Below are 15314 nucleotides of genomic sequence, written 5' to 3' on the forward strand. Positions count from 1 at the left end.
CATGAAGCGAGTGGCACCTCGTGGATTGGGCCTATTCGATCAGGTTGGGATCGAACCCGTGCCGATCATACGGTGACTGAGACAAAATTAAGTCAGGATAGTTGGAACTCCCAAAGTATAAAGTGAAGTATTTTTTTTAAAGAAAGAAAAAAAAGAATTTCTTTTAGAATATTCATGAATTGCTATTATGCAATTATTTTAGAATTATTCTTATAAGCTTTATGTTTTACATGCATTTAGAACCTTTGCTCGTAATGTATGTTATTAAAGTTTCTCCCCCTGTTGTTGAGACTCACTGAGTATAGTGGATGGTACTGACGTTCTCTTTTGGGAACCTACGTTGGTCTGCAGTACAACGTAGGAACCGGATTTGCAGGCGAGCAGGCTACGAGTTAGGACTTCCTTCCCTTCCAGTGATATTGGTGAGCTCCGCTTTTGTTCGTGGAGTATTCTTAGAGTCATTTTCATTTAGCTATTTCTTTGTTTATTTAGAGAATTGGCCAGAAAATCTCATATCCTGAGCAGTGCGTCAGTTTATCAGTAGAGGCTTCATAGACATAGTCATTGGGTTGAGATTCATATGTTATTTTATAATAACTTAGCAGTAATTCAGTAGTTACTACGAATAAAGCTTTGGAGTTGATTTATTTAAATATCTGAATTAATCAAGAGTATTTGTTTAGAGTATTGCTTTGTTGCATATAAAGTTTGGAGTTATAATAGGGTTGATAAGCAGAGATGGTTTGCTCGGTCATGTTTAGTGATCGAGTTTCGGTCTCGGCTTGTTCAGAAAATGGGTCGTGACAAAGCGGGCCCGGGGTCGATTTTTTACTTTTTGGGAAGAACGATAAGAAATCTATAATTGAGCATTGGAATTAGATTATTTAGCGTTTATTGATGTTATTAAGTCAATTATATCTAGATACAATTGATTTGGATCCAAATTCAAAAGGAAAAGTGGTGTTTGAGGCTTAAGTTGGCCGTGAAAGTTCGAGGTAAGTGTTTGGTCTAATCTTAGCTTGAGGGATTAGGAGTTGTGTCCTATTTGCTACATGTTACTTGTTGAGTACGACGTATAGGCATGGTGACGAGTATCTATACGTTGGTGTCAAGCATGACCGTGAGTCTTAAATTGAAATTGTTGTGTCCTTAATAAATACTACGAATGCCTAAGTTGTTGATTCTCTGTGTTGAGTAAGGATTATGATAATTCTCGTAGAAATTACTTATGATTGGGTATTGGTGCTAGTTGAGGTAGTTGGATTTTGGAACAAGTTTGGTTATAGCTGATTTTCCTTTTGCCGAGACGTATTTACTTATACTGTCGATTCACTTACCAGGATAGGGTTGTTTCTTCATTGATCCCTTGCCGGGACTCTTGTTGTGTTTGGTGTTGAACTGTATATGTGGATCGGGTTGCGCTCCACAGCAATATTATATTTGGATCGGGTTGCGCCGCAGCAATATTATATTTGGATCAGGTTGCACGCCGCAACAATATTATGTTTGGATCGGGTTGCACGCCGCAACAATGATATAATTGGATCAGGTTGCACACCGCAACAATAATATAATTGGATCGGGTTGCACGCTGCAACAGTGATAAATGATATGGATCGGGTTGCACGCCGCAACAGTATTATTATATTTTGGGATCGGGTTGCATGCCGCAACAATTGATAATACAAAGTATTTATAGATTGGTTGTGAGTTCCTTATTGTTTTATTGTAAATTCTAAATTGCCCTTATGCCTTTCTCTTAATTTACTATTGATATTGATATTCCCCCGCAGCATGTACCCCCTCCCATCTTTACTTGTTTATTCCGGTTTTATTTTCCACTACACATTATATAACTGTACAGGTTTATTTGGTAGTCTGGTCCTAGCCTCGTCACTACTTCGTCGGGGCTAGGCCAGGTACTTACCAGCATATGGGGTCGGTTGTGCTGATACTATACTTTGCACTATGTGCAGATCCCGGAGCGGCAGCTTTTGGACCGTAGCATTGGGCGGCTGCCTTCAGTCCAGTTAGAGATCCCGAGGTAGTCTTGCAGGCATCCGCATGCCCGGTGTTCTCTTCTATCTTTATATGTATTCTGTTTTCATTTACTTCAGAGACAGATTGTACTTTTCTTTCCCGACATTTGTATGTAGTATTCGTAGTTGGTACGTGATATTATGACACCGAATTCCAGGTAGAGATGTATATTGGTATTGTCATACTGGTTTAGCTAAGTTATGAGATTAAGTCTCCCGCTTGTATTTATTTATTGTTAATATTTCATTGTTAATCGTGTGTTAATTTAAATTGTTAAAAAGGCTAACTAAAAGAGTTAGAAATTCTATATTACGTGGCTTGCCTAGCTTTCATGAGTAGGTGTCATCACGACTCCCGAGGGTGGAAAATCCAAGTCGTGACAACTGAATGTGGCCTTTAGGGAAAGGACAAAACAGTCCCTCACATTAACACACTGTTTGTTTTCTATAAGGGGTATTTTGGGTAAAGCAAAAATGGATACCTTGCTAACTTACTACCTTCACGTAGTATATATATATTATAAAAGCATGAATAAAATGTTGGATTATAAAAATAACCTTTTAATATTAAGCATAATAACTCACAATAAAAGGACATAATCGGAATTTTAAACAATAGCCTTATAATCCTATCAGGTTTAGGATATAATACTACACGTTAGGAATACTACACGATTACCTTTAGTAATCCTATTGGTATAATTATTTCGGGCATAAATATATAATACTACATCTTAGCATGTAAACCTAATACCTTTAGGAAAATGTTATATTTTCTATTAATAAAATTACTTTCGGGATATGGACATAATTTTAGCCATGTAATCCTATTACTTTGAGGATATACTTCTTAAAAAATTTCTATTACTAATTTAATTTGAAAACGTATTATATTGTCCAAATTCATTTAGAAACAAGAAAGCCTATGTTATTATAAAAGCATGACTATAATATTGATAGACCAAAATAGCCCGAAAATATTAAATAGAAGAGCTCATAGAAAAATGACATAGCTGTAATAACTTATTTTTTGTACTACAATAACTTCTATGTTAATTTTTTTAATATTTAAGATTTTAAAATTAATACAATCTTGTTTATTGAATTCTTATTAAAAATACGTAGGAAGGTTTAATAAAATTAATTTCAGAAGGATCATCCATATTGGTAATACATTACCACTTTATAATATTCAATACCAAAAAAAAATAAAAGTAATGCTAAATGGACCCCATAAAGCATTGAAATCGAGAGAAAAATTTCCACGATAATATATTATTATATTATATTTGAACTGCTTCCTACTCAAATAATATTCTTTTATTTTTAATTTTTCGTGTAATATAGAAAAATATACCTAATTATTAAAGAACAACTAAGAAATTGTTTAAGAATATAAATGTGTGAGAAAAGAAAGAAAAAGGTTGGTAAGAGCCAATACCACTAATGATTTTGCAAACACAAATATCTAAAAGTGAAATATCAGATTGATCTTTTTACTCTTTAAAAATAAAATTTATGCTTGATAAAATTATAATTACAATTAAATAGTCAAACATGAGATGAACTAATATTAAGAATCCAAATCAACAGAAAATAAATTATATTTTATGTTAAAACTAAATAATCAAATCTTTTAATTAATTATTTAGTAAGAGAATTCTACTACTTTTTTTTTAAAATTCACCATATGAGTAAAATTATTTTTCAAGTTTAAAAAAAATTTAGGGTGCATAAATTTATTCCATAAAAAGAGTGTTAGAGATTAAAAAAATATATCACAAAGTAAAAAGATTAGTATAATATTAAAAAGGCCATACAAGTGTTTGAGGAAGCACAATCAAAGCTAAATCCTAAACAAAAATAAGCTTTTAAGACTACATTATAAAAAGTCAACTCTGGTATAGCGGGATTATCCTTTATAGATGCCTCCGACGGAATCGAAATAATATTCCTATGTCATGCATTACTTGTAAATGTCAGATCAAGAGGCATGATATTGTTAGCAATAAGAACAAGTGGTGTACCAGTAACGATTTTATTATGAGGTCCTACAACTCACTTTAGATTTGATATACCTTTTTCAAATAACTGAAATAACTATCACAAATATATCAAACCAAAGCAACAATGCTAAATTTATATGGAAAGAAAAAGTGATAATATGGGATGAAGCGCTTTTGGCTAAGCGTCAAATGATCGAAACAATCGCCTAGAGTTTTAGAGATGTATTGGATATCCATGAACTATTTGGAGGAAAAATAATAGTTTGGGAGCTGATTTATGTCAAGTACGATCAGTAGTTCCAAAATTGACCAAAGCAGAAACTGTAAAAGCTAGCTTGCCAAAATTATACTTATGATCTCAAATGAAAAATATTCAGATGACAAAGAATATAAAAGTAAGAACAAATCCAACATTCAATGACTTCTTTCTTCGTGTCGGAAACGAAGAAGAGCATCCAATAAAAGATGATTTGGTTCTTCTAGAACACTTGGTTATCAACCCCAATGGTAATAGTAGTGCATTTAATAAGGAATTTTTTTTTATCATTAGACTAAAACGTAATTTGTGCAAATTACACGATAGAAATTAAAGAGTTATCTTAGCTAGCATAAATGAATATGTTGATCAACTAAATAAAAGGTTGATTGCTAAGTTTTATGGTAAAACAAAATATTTTTCAGTTTAGACTCAGCAGAAGATGGTACCAACATTTACTACTAAGAAGAATATTTAAATACTTTAATACCAAATGTCCTTCTACCGTATATGTTTGTTGTCAAGTTCATTATTTCGTACGTATGTTAGTGTCACCATATATAAAATAGATTAAGTTAAATTGATATTCCATTGCATATAGGTTGATGTTGAAGAAAAATATGCCTGTTATGCTAGTGAAAACTTAGATCACTGAATAACTTATGTAATAGTATACATATGGTATATAGAAGTTTTGCTAATAACGTCATACATGCAGAACTTAGGATACTGGTCAATGTATTACTATGTATGTGTTTATCCCTGAATTCAACTTTTGTCTTCCGGAACTAAAGAATATCCTTTTAAATTTGTGCGAAAATAATTTTCAGTATGTTTATGTTTTGTAGTTATAATAAATAAAGTACAAGACAAACATCCTAAATATTAGACTATATTTACCATAGTGTGTTTTCTTACACGAATAACTATATGTTGCACTTTCAAGAGAGATATCAATATCGACAACAAAAGTTCTGGTTATGAAAGAGTAACCAAAGCATTAGAAGGAAATATATACAATAAAACACCGTCTATAAAGAAATGTTCGGTAAGATAACATCACATTAGATACCTTTAAACTACAACATATAATTATCTACTTAACATGACTAATGTCGATCATTTATGTCTGATGATTTCCTTTCATTTTGAATTCATGTATTATGCTAATGCAACAATAATTTTTGGCATTTAGATGATTGTTGTAGTATTATAGCCATTATATATATATATATATATATATATGTATGTATGTATGTATGTATCCTTAATCAGTACTTCAGAAGGTATTGTCCATTGCATGTCAAAGAAGCACAAAAACATTGGAAATGTTTACATAATGTTAACTATTAAGGGTTGAAGATTGTAGGAATTTTTATGTCCTGTAGTAAAGGTTGATACCTTATTTATTTTAAATAAATACCCTTTTAAAAAATTATATTCTATAGCTACCTTTTGATTTTTATAGTCAAATATCTATTTATGGTCACCTCCTACACTTAAGCCATAAAATATGCATTGTATTATTTTTTTCTCTCATTCTTCAGATTTTTCTCCGCTCTCTCTCTCTCTCTAACGCCAGTCTTTCTCCATGAATACAACCATGATTCTCCACTGATTCATCTCCATTGTCGAACGAAATTTTCATTGTCAGTGGCATGGGGCTCTGAATCAATGTCGAAATCAAACCTTATCTTCAATTTCGTGAACTATACTTTCAGGCTGCCCCTCGACGGCGACCTTTGTTAAACCAGGTATCGACAAAGACCCATTAATGGGTGTGGCTAAACTGACAAAGTCGAGGTTTTAAGTATGATTCGGGCTCGTGGAATCATAAAATCTTTCTCTAGATGGTTCTTTATCCCCTTGTTGTCTTTACTTGCTCATATTCGAATTATTCAAGCTAGTTAATTCCAAACATTGTATCATTAAACTCTATTGGTAAAATACGACCATGATACATGGCTAACGTGATGGATGACTCGTGGCGAGTATCTCCCAGTGGGGTGTCTAGACATCATTAACCCTTATAGCTAGTGGCGATTCAGGGTTTTTGCTCGACAGCGGTTTCGCCGGAAATTAGGGTTTGTTCTTGAACAAAGACGACGGAGTTTGAGGCTGAGCAACTTGATTTTGCTATTAATATATTTCAATGTATTTTCAACGTATCACGCTGTATTTTCATGTATTTCATTGTCTTTTCTTTCATTGTAATTCAATGTATCTCGATGTATTCTATGTATTTTATTGTATTCACTGTCTTTTATTTCATTGTATTTCAATGTATCCCGTTGTATTCTATGTATTTCATTGTATTTATTGTCTTGCTATATGCCATGAATGTATTCATATGTTTTTTTAATTAATATAATTTATGTATTCAGATGTATTATATAATTTTTCTGAAGATTGCTATATTTTTGGGGTATTTTTCGGGTGAGAATCTTTTCTTGTAACTGGAAATACAAAATTTGTGTGTTATAATTGAGTTTGTTGAGTTATATTAGGAGTTTATTATGTTAATTGATTCACTTTCCGCTTAAAAACAGTGTAATCCCCTGTTTCGCGCCGTGAATACAGCCGAATACAATAATTTGCCTAATTATAATCCCATATTTCACGCCATGAATACAGCCGAATACACTCGAATACAACAACTGATTAGCTGGACTTCCCTGATTCACGCCAATTTTTGATATTGTATTCATGAATACAGTAACTTAAATACATCTAATACATCTTATAACAATAGAAAACGTATCTACAATCCATAATATAACAAATGGTATCTATAGATAACTAATTACCACTAAAAGATAGTGCTTTATGAAAATTTCTCAAGATTGTATTATACCTCGTAGCTTAAGATTGAACCTTTCAAATCTTAAATATGGGCCCCATTCATCCAACAATTCTATTTTATCAGGCCTAGTGCACAAATAACCGCTTGGAAGACCGTCATTTAAAGAAAGGATACTGAAAATTATAAAGTATCTAAGAGTTAGCCATCTTGGAATCAAGCTTCAGACCTCAAGTATCAAGTTTCAAACTTTGGACCCGATTGCCAAAGCTGAACTCCATACCTTGAGTTTGAAGTTTGAATTCAAACTTCGGGTATGTAGTTCAGCTTGACCAGTTTACAATTTCAGACAGCTGAAGTTTGAAACTTCCAACTTCTGCCAAAGGTTCTGAATATTTGAACTGTTATTGTTGATCTTCAGACCCGCAGTCTAAAGTTCGAACTATCCTTGTCAATATCCTGATTGAATATCCTATTCTTTTTCGGGTTTTGGTTTTGGCAAACAAGTGTTCTGTGTTTTTTTTGTTAGTCTGACAAAGAAGAACAAAGCGCTGGTCTGAAGTTTGCCTTCTTCAAGCTAATTAGATGCCTAGAAAAAACTGGCTATGTTGCACCTGTAAAAGTGGATAGCTGGTGCAAATTCTACTATTTTATCCTGGGAGCTGCAATGAACTCATGGCCAAGTAGCAAAATGTGAATTTTGGCTTAGATAGTAGCTGTTGAGTTATCGGTCACGGGTTTGAACCGTGGAAGCAATATGTAGACTGTCTGGAAACGCCACTAATAGGATAGGTTGTCTACATCACACCCCTAGAGGTGCGACCCTTCCCCGGACTTTGCGTGAATGCAGGATGTTTTGTGCACCGAAATACCCTTTTATAGTAGTAGTTGAGTTCATTTAGTTCCTTTGCGCGTGGTTACACACTTTCTTACATAAAGAAAAGAACCACAATTCTCAAACAAAGCAGCCTACAGATATAATCAAGACATTATGCAAAAAGTGGCAAGTAATTTAGAGCAACTTTCGTGCTGCTACAGTCTGATAGACTGAAACTACAATATAATAGTTGTACAAAGCATAGTACAAGAGAGCAGTTGCTTCAGCTGCTGGAAGTTTTCCAACTTTGTAAACGAATTTGGACTATTAATTCTAAATCTGGAGTACCTCCGGTGCAATAACCTGAAACTCAAGCACATAGGTAAAGAGAGACAGAAGAGGTATGCCCATTACAGGTTACAAACTTTACATATGATCCTATAAACTATCCCTGCAGGTTTAACTGCATCAATATCTAGAAAGCAACAAGACCTAGACCTTTAGAATTGGAGCTAAGATCATCCAGTTTGCATGATATCCTATAATACATATTAGAAATAATGATATACATGTTAGTTACGTATCTATTTACCAGCCATATATTGGGTTTTCTACCTGAGGAGGCAAGAGATGGAGATCTTTGCAATGCTCCTTGTCATAATCCCGAGATCTAGGTATTGCGCCAGTACACAACCTCAAGAACTCGTTCCCTGTGAAACAATTGTGAACAAACGCCATACCCCCATCTACCATCTCTTCTAGGTTTGGCATGGAAACTGATTTTCCCATGCCCTTCGGACGTCTCCTGTACAGACTTGTTTCACTAGTCAAAACCTTATCAAGGTCGGAATATTCCATGAATCTCTGGGTAGCAGCTTCCCATGAAAGCTTGTATTGCTCATCGGGAGTGAGAGGTTGAGGTTCGCTGGACATTGCCTCTTGAACTTTTGAGACAAAGTCATCAGGTGTCCTATAAGTCAAGCAATTCGGGAATGCCTGGAAAAACTCATTTGATGGGTGGTCTGCACAGACTACAAATTTCCCCATTGCAAGAGCCTCGGCCGTGGCAGTACAAAGCACATCACTGATACTAGGATTTATGAAAACCTTGTAACTGCAAGCGAAAATATGTACATTCAGAAGCTGAACTGTAACAAATCAAACAGGGAACAAGAAAATGGGAAAAATCAACTACTAGCATCAAACAAAAGGCAGCAAGTGGTCTGCACTCAACATTGTTAATTAATCTTAAGATCTAGCAATAGTATCACGTCAATGAAAAATCCCCAAAACAAAAAAATGCATTCAGTATTAATAGGAGATGCAGAGAAAAGAGTTAAAAGGCCTTATAAAAATAACCTTGTTCATTAGGTATCTAACCCTCTAAAAGAAGAAGAAAATTTTCCGCCAAGTAGAATTGAAATCCCATGGATGAGAGTATATCTGTCCCATACTCTACATCTTAACAAAGATCAGGTAGAACATGTGCTCAATAACTCTTCAGGTTAGCACATAGCTGATCATACAAATATCTTGACCATTTTAGTCATTGATAAATTAACAGTAATTCTAAAATCATTGCGCCACAGGGAAACAGAATGCTAATATTGTCAGTTCCATTAAAATTGCTTAATGATGCTTTATAGATGATCGCACCAAAACGGAACAAGATGTACTAAATAATGTCCATTTGTTGTAACAACTACATTCTTCATTAGTAAAAAGTCCTACTGAAGGATTCTTACCCATGAAGGGAATCATCTGCATGGTCTCTACCTTTCATGAAGTTGACATTGAGATTTAACCTCTTTGCTGTACTCTGTACTTCATGAGCATCTTCCCCATTGCCATATACATCCAAATTAAAACCATCAAGGTTAGTTTTGTGGTTTGCTAACAGATCTATCAACTCCCGGTATCCCTTCGCCCAAACCATTTTGCCTAAGAAATATGCTCCTTTAGAGAACACTTGCTGGCCGCTTTGTCTATCTGCAGCTGCTTTTTCTCCTATTTTCAGAAACTTCGGATTGACACCATGAACATTGCAGACCAAAGACTTGGGTAAATCCTGTGTAGCAGCAGAAAGGCGAAGAACCTAAACAGCAAATTGACATCTCAATTAGGACCATCAAGAAATAACACGCAGGGTGCTTTAAGATTATACGAGGACATGGTGCTTAAATGCAGAGTTAAAGCATCTTCTAATGCGTAATGTATGTACCAACTGTTTCCCTTTATCTCCTTTTACCATGGAAAATTTAGTCCATAGACTAACATACCTTGTCACAATATGCTCTACTGACCAAATTATTAACGTGTTTCACAAAAAATGCCTGAAGAGCCCCATTCTTTTCCCTCTTGATATATTCCAAATAGTTTGTGTGGACAATACCAACAACATGGTTAAATTTATCAGTCCAGCGTTTGCCATGGTGGTACCAATTGAGATGTTCTGGCTCCTCTAAAATTGCAATATCGGCATCTCTTGAAGGGATAAACTGAGAAGTGTCTCCAGCTGGCATTATACTCCGCCTTTCTTTGGAGAACTGGAAGGAAAAAAACGTGCGTCAAATAATCACATCCATCTCAACATCTTCGCCTATCATAGTATAGTTTATTTAGATAGTTAATCAGGGACTACCTTCCCAGGGTAAAATGAAATCTTGAAGTTTGCCTTGAAACCAATTCGCTCCTCGAGCCAATTGCGTATATAAAGCTCCTGATCTTCAGGAGAACTAAAAGTGAGCTGGTTTGGATAAACTAGCTCTTGGTCGGATTTACATAGCCATGGAACCAGCAATGTAACATTCTGCTTTTCTAATTTGGCTAAGTAAGCCGCTCGGAATAGAGGATTTACAGCAGTTCCCGTCATCCAAGGAAGGCTAGCAGTTGTGACTATTGCTACATGCCTTTTATCACCTGATAGGTTCGGCTTGGTAGAATCTCCCCAAAATCCACCTTCATAACAATGACCAGTACTCTGAAGAACACTGGCAATTCTTAAATCTAGTTCATCATTCATAATTTCACCTTCAATCAGTGAGGACCCTCCTTCGGGTAAAGAATGTAGCAAAAGTTTGCTTCGTCCTTTGCTGCATAGACTATCCACAATCTTTTCCGATATATCTGCAAACAAATTAAAGACCCAGAAAAGATGGCTTATAGTGTCTAAAGACAGATTAAATAGACTAAGCTTGTAGACCTTCGACAGATTAAATAGACTAAGCATCAAAAAAGGAAAAGAAAAATAAAGAGCATTTACGTAGACTATATGCACAGCTTGAGTACAGAAAACAGAACAAATATTTAATAATTAGCATTCCCAAGAAAAAGTATTGCAAACAGAATGTAGAAAACAAAGACAATCCACACACTAATTAATTTGTAAATGGACAATGAAATATTACCTCTTCTTATTCCAATTTGATCCAAAAATGGGCTCGACTGTCTCACTAAATATGCTAACAATTCTGGCACATCAAGTGGTGGCACTCCCTGCATAGATGAAGAACATGGAAATAAGAGGAAGAAAATGTTTCTAGCCTAATTGCTTTCAATCTGCTAGAAATGAATTTCATCCTAGTTTAACTTCACAACAATTTAACCCTCCGAGACTAGTTCCTAGTAAAAAAAAAAATACTATAAATTAATAAAGGATAAAATCCAATAATAGAGATTTTGTGCTGTTGACATGCAGTCCAACTTGTATGCATAAAAAGAAAGAATAGTTCGTTTAGGATATTCATTTCATCAATTACCAATTAAATTCGTAATAGTGAAGATTTTTGGAGAAGGAGGCTACAGGATAGGAAGAGAAAATATAGAAGGAATGAAGAGAAAAATAAGGGAAATGCTTATCCTTTCTCTTGTTTGGAATAGTGAAAAATAAGAGAAAGTGAAAGGAAAATTATTCCTCCTCTCGCTTATCAAAGGAGAATTATCTCTTTTTTATCGTGAAAAGACATCAAAAGAAATTGTTATCTCCTCTCTGTGTTTTCTTCCTATACTTCCCGTCATCTCAAAGATTACAACAAAACTAAGCACAGGAAATGCATAAATTTTCTCTACTTGTCTCTTCAATTCGCTTCCTTTCTCAACTTTTGAAGCAAAGTATTGACCAATGGGCACAATCCAAATCAAATGCATAAAAACCATGTACAATATAACCTCATCACATATTAAAAGATAAGACACCAACCTTTGTCTCTTCTGGTTCCTTGCAAATTGATTTCTGCGAAACCATTGGACAAACACAAAAACAATAAATTAATCACAAGGATCAACATCAATTAATATAAATGTGAACAGACACGACTAATAAGTAACACGAAAACACATAATGGTAAAGGAATTGAGAGACAGAAGGAAAGAACTAAAAGATCTGAAATAAGGAAACCCATTGTCCATGCCTAACAAGTTGAACAAATCCACGCTTGTCCTCCCACTGCGACCCAAACTACTCAGGTATAACATTAAACACTAAGTTGCATCTAAAAAAGAACAACCAACCATTTGACTAAATCCCGTAGCCCAAAGAAATCTCCAGAAATTACTAGCAAGAAGATGCTACAACCTATGGAAAAACCAACTCAACCATTAGCACACTAACCCAAAAAAATGGAAGTTTCAAAAAGAGAAATATAGTATCAAGACAATATCTACCACATAAAAGAAAAATATGTACCACCTAACGAGGCAGAGGCGCTTATCCAGAAAAGGAGATAGGATTGCAACACCTAACCTACTAAGTGATCCTACTATCCAATTAATACTTCTAAAACTTTACCTGGAGAAGGCATATCAGATAATAATGAATCGTAGTACATAGTATTTCTCATACAGTAAGAGAAGGGTTGAGGAAAAAGAACCACAGAAGGGTGGTCTTTAATGCTCCATTTTACTTGATAAAATAGCATCTTTAGTGCTCAAGGAACAAATGGAATCTCAAATGCAAAGCTAACAATGTGAATACTAGCACCGCCTTAAAACATACACAATCTTGCTTAAGATTACTTGTGTTAAAAAGATTGAAGAACGAAACTCAACTCCATTCCTCTGATGAATAAGAGGTTTCTTAGGATTTATTGTTTAGGGAGAAGAGGCAACTAGGTTGTTATTGGAATACTTTGTTACTGTCACAGAGTAGCAGCTCATAACAGCTAGTCTAAACAGATCATTCATCAAAACCAAACACCTACCATATTCAAAAGTACAACAGATCATTCGACAAATCAAAACAGAAGATGACTATACTCATCCAAGATTCGTTTTTTTTTTTTTTTTGTGAAATAGCAAACCATTTCATCAATGATGGTAAGTCGAAGCTAAAATACTACGAGCAAAATTACACTTCTACAAGCAATTATGCTTTTAGTCCATGAATGAACACCGTAAATAAGTTTCCATAATAAAGCATGATAATAAGAGTAAATAAAATTACCAAGCTTGATTTTACTTTCACCACGAATTCACTATTCTTTATCCCTTCAAAAATATCCACTGGCGACGAACTCGAGCCGCCCTTTAGATCCACCTCTAGCTCCCTTAACCTAGTCTTGAAAGCCTTAATCGGCTCCCAATTAAATTCCCCAAATTGCCCTTCTTCCTTAAACCTTTCTCTCCTCCACTTCCTCCACCTCTCTCTCTCATCTTCCTCCTCCTCTTCCACTTCCGCCACAATCACATTCTTTATCGCTGACAAATCAATCCGGAGCTTCCCCTGCGCCGGCCACTTGAATTCCGGCGAGGAATAGGCCCTACGAAACTCCGAGAGCTTGGGACGGAGCTTCTTCACAAATTCAATCTCCGCCGGCGTCGTAGTGGCAGATGCCGTAATTGTTGGAACAGTGAAGGGCGATTTCGAAGCAGAATTTATGAAATTCTCCAGTTCTCGGTCCGCTAAGTTCTTAAACGAGTTCGCTCGGTTTTTAATGAGTTGAAGATCCGCGTCCGCTGATGATCTTACCTCTTGCCATCCTTTCGAGATGAATGACAACGCTTTCTCCGCCGTCACTACCGACGAACTCGAACCTACAGACGACCTCGTCCTCGTCTCCGGCGGCCTGAAATTAATCATTTCTCCGGTCGGATTGATAATTTCTAGGGTTTCGAGAAGAAATTGGAGTGTTCTCCTCTTCTCTTTCTCCAATGGGGGGAAGAAAGTAGGAAATGAAAAAGGAGGGTCCGGCTGAGAATTTAACGGCTTAGGATTTGGGAAATAAAAAATTAATTTGTTTTTCATGTGGGAGATGACACGTGGAGGAACACCTAAGGATGAAACCGTGTTGATTGGATTCGCGGGAAGTGAGGTGGAAGTATGGAGATCAGTGATGTGGATTTGGTCACGTGAGTTGATAACGGAATTTATATACTAGCATATTCAGGAAATAAAATTTACAGCGTAGGACACATTTGAAAAGGCAACGCCTATAGCAAGTTTGTCTATTTTTATAAATTTTGCCTCTTCTGATTAAAGCAGAGAAATTCATATATTTTACAATATTTTTTGGTGGTTGAAAAAATCTATTAAATTCAATTTTATTTGAGATTGAGATATAACTTATAATTTTAAATAAATAAACTAATAAAACTTAGAAAAAAAAAAAGAAAGATATAAATGAGAAGTCGTCCTAAAATTAGAATCTATTCCTAAATGGTGGATTATTAGTTATGTCGGTAAACTTACAAATATTACGCTGAAACTTTAATCCCAATAAAATAATTTTATTTTTCAACTATCCTTTGTTTTTTTCTTATTTTTCTGTCTATTTCCCCTTTATTTTGCAAGGATTTGTTCAAGTGAAAAATTAGACATTACATGAAGAGTGTGTATCTGTGTGTGTATATAGCAAATTATTAACTATCCTTTGTCTTTTTCTTATTTTTCTGTTTATTTTCCCCTTATTTTGCATGGATTTGTTCAAGTGAAAAAATAGACATTACATGAAGAGTGTGTATCTGTGTGTGTATATAGTTCTTTTCAAAAATTTCACCTCAAATATTCTAGTAGTAGTTTATATAAGATGCAGGGGCGAAGCCACCTCTTGCTAAGAGTAGTCATTATCGAAACATTACGAAAAATTATACTGTGTATATAAGTAAAATATTAATTTTAGATATATAAAATATATATTGAAGATATTTTATCGGATTTTTTTTATTTCTTTCAAGTTAGAACACCCTTGAAAAAAATTTGGTTTCGCCACATATAAGATGCAAAGGATATTCTTACATATGCCTAATTTGAAATATATTTGTGTATGTGTATGTACAGTTATATATAGTCAAGATACATAATTTGTTTTCATATTTGCTTTCTTAATTAGAATATTCAGGAAAGTGGAATATGCTTCTACAACTTTGGAGCTTTCTTTCCCTGGAAAAGCTTCATTTGGAG

General features: G+C 34.7%; 1 protein-coding gene across 1 annotated transcript; it reads right to left on the reverse strand.

Moving 5' to 3' along the window:
• Positions 1 to 8301: 8301 nt before the first annotated feature.
• LOC104218748 (digalactosyldiacylglycerol synthase 1, chloroplastic-like) lies at positions 8302 to 14103 on the reverse strand. The gene is made up of 7 exons (XM_009769312.2): positions 13359 to 14103; positions 12117 to 12149; positions 11326 to 11413; positions 10560 to 11044; positions 10198 to 10464; positions 9664 to 10013; positions 8302 to 9032 (listed from the first exon to the last, which is right to left on the reverse strand). The coding sequence occupies exons 1-7, from the start codon at positions 13992 to 13994 to the stop codon at positions 8507 to 8509; spliced, it is 2385 nt and encodes a 794-aa protein (XP_009767614.1). The 5' UTR covers positions 13995 to 14103; the 3' UTR covers positions 8302 to 8506.
• Between the last annotated feature and the right edge of the window lie 1211 nt (positions 14104 to 15314).

Source organism: Nicotiana sylvestris, chromosome 12 (genome assembly GCF_000393655.2).
Source record: "Nicotiana sylvestris chromosome 12, ASM39365v2, whole genome shotgun sequence".
NCBI lineage: Eukaryota > Viridiplantae > Streptophyta > Magnoliopsida > Solanales > Solanaceae > Nicotiana > Nicotiana sylvestris.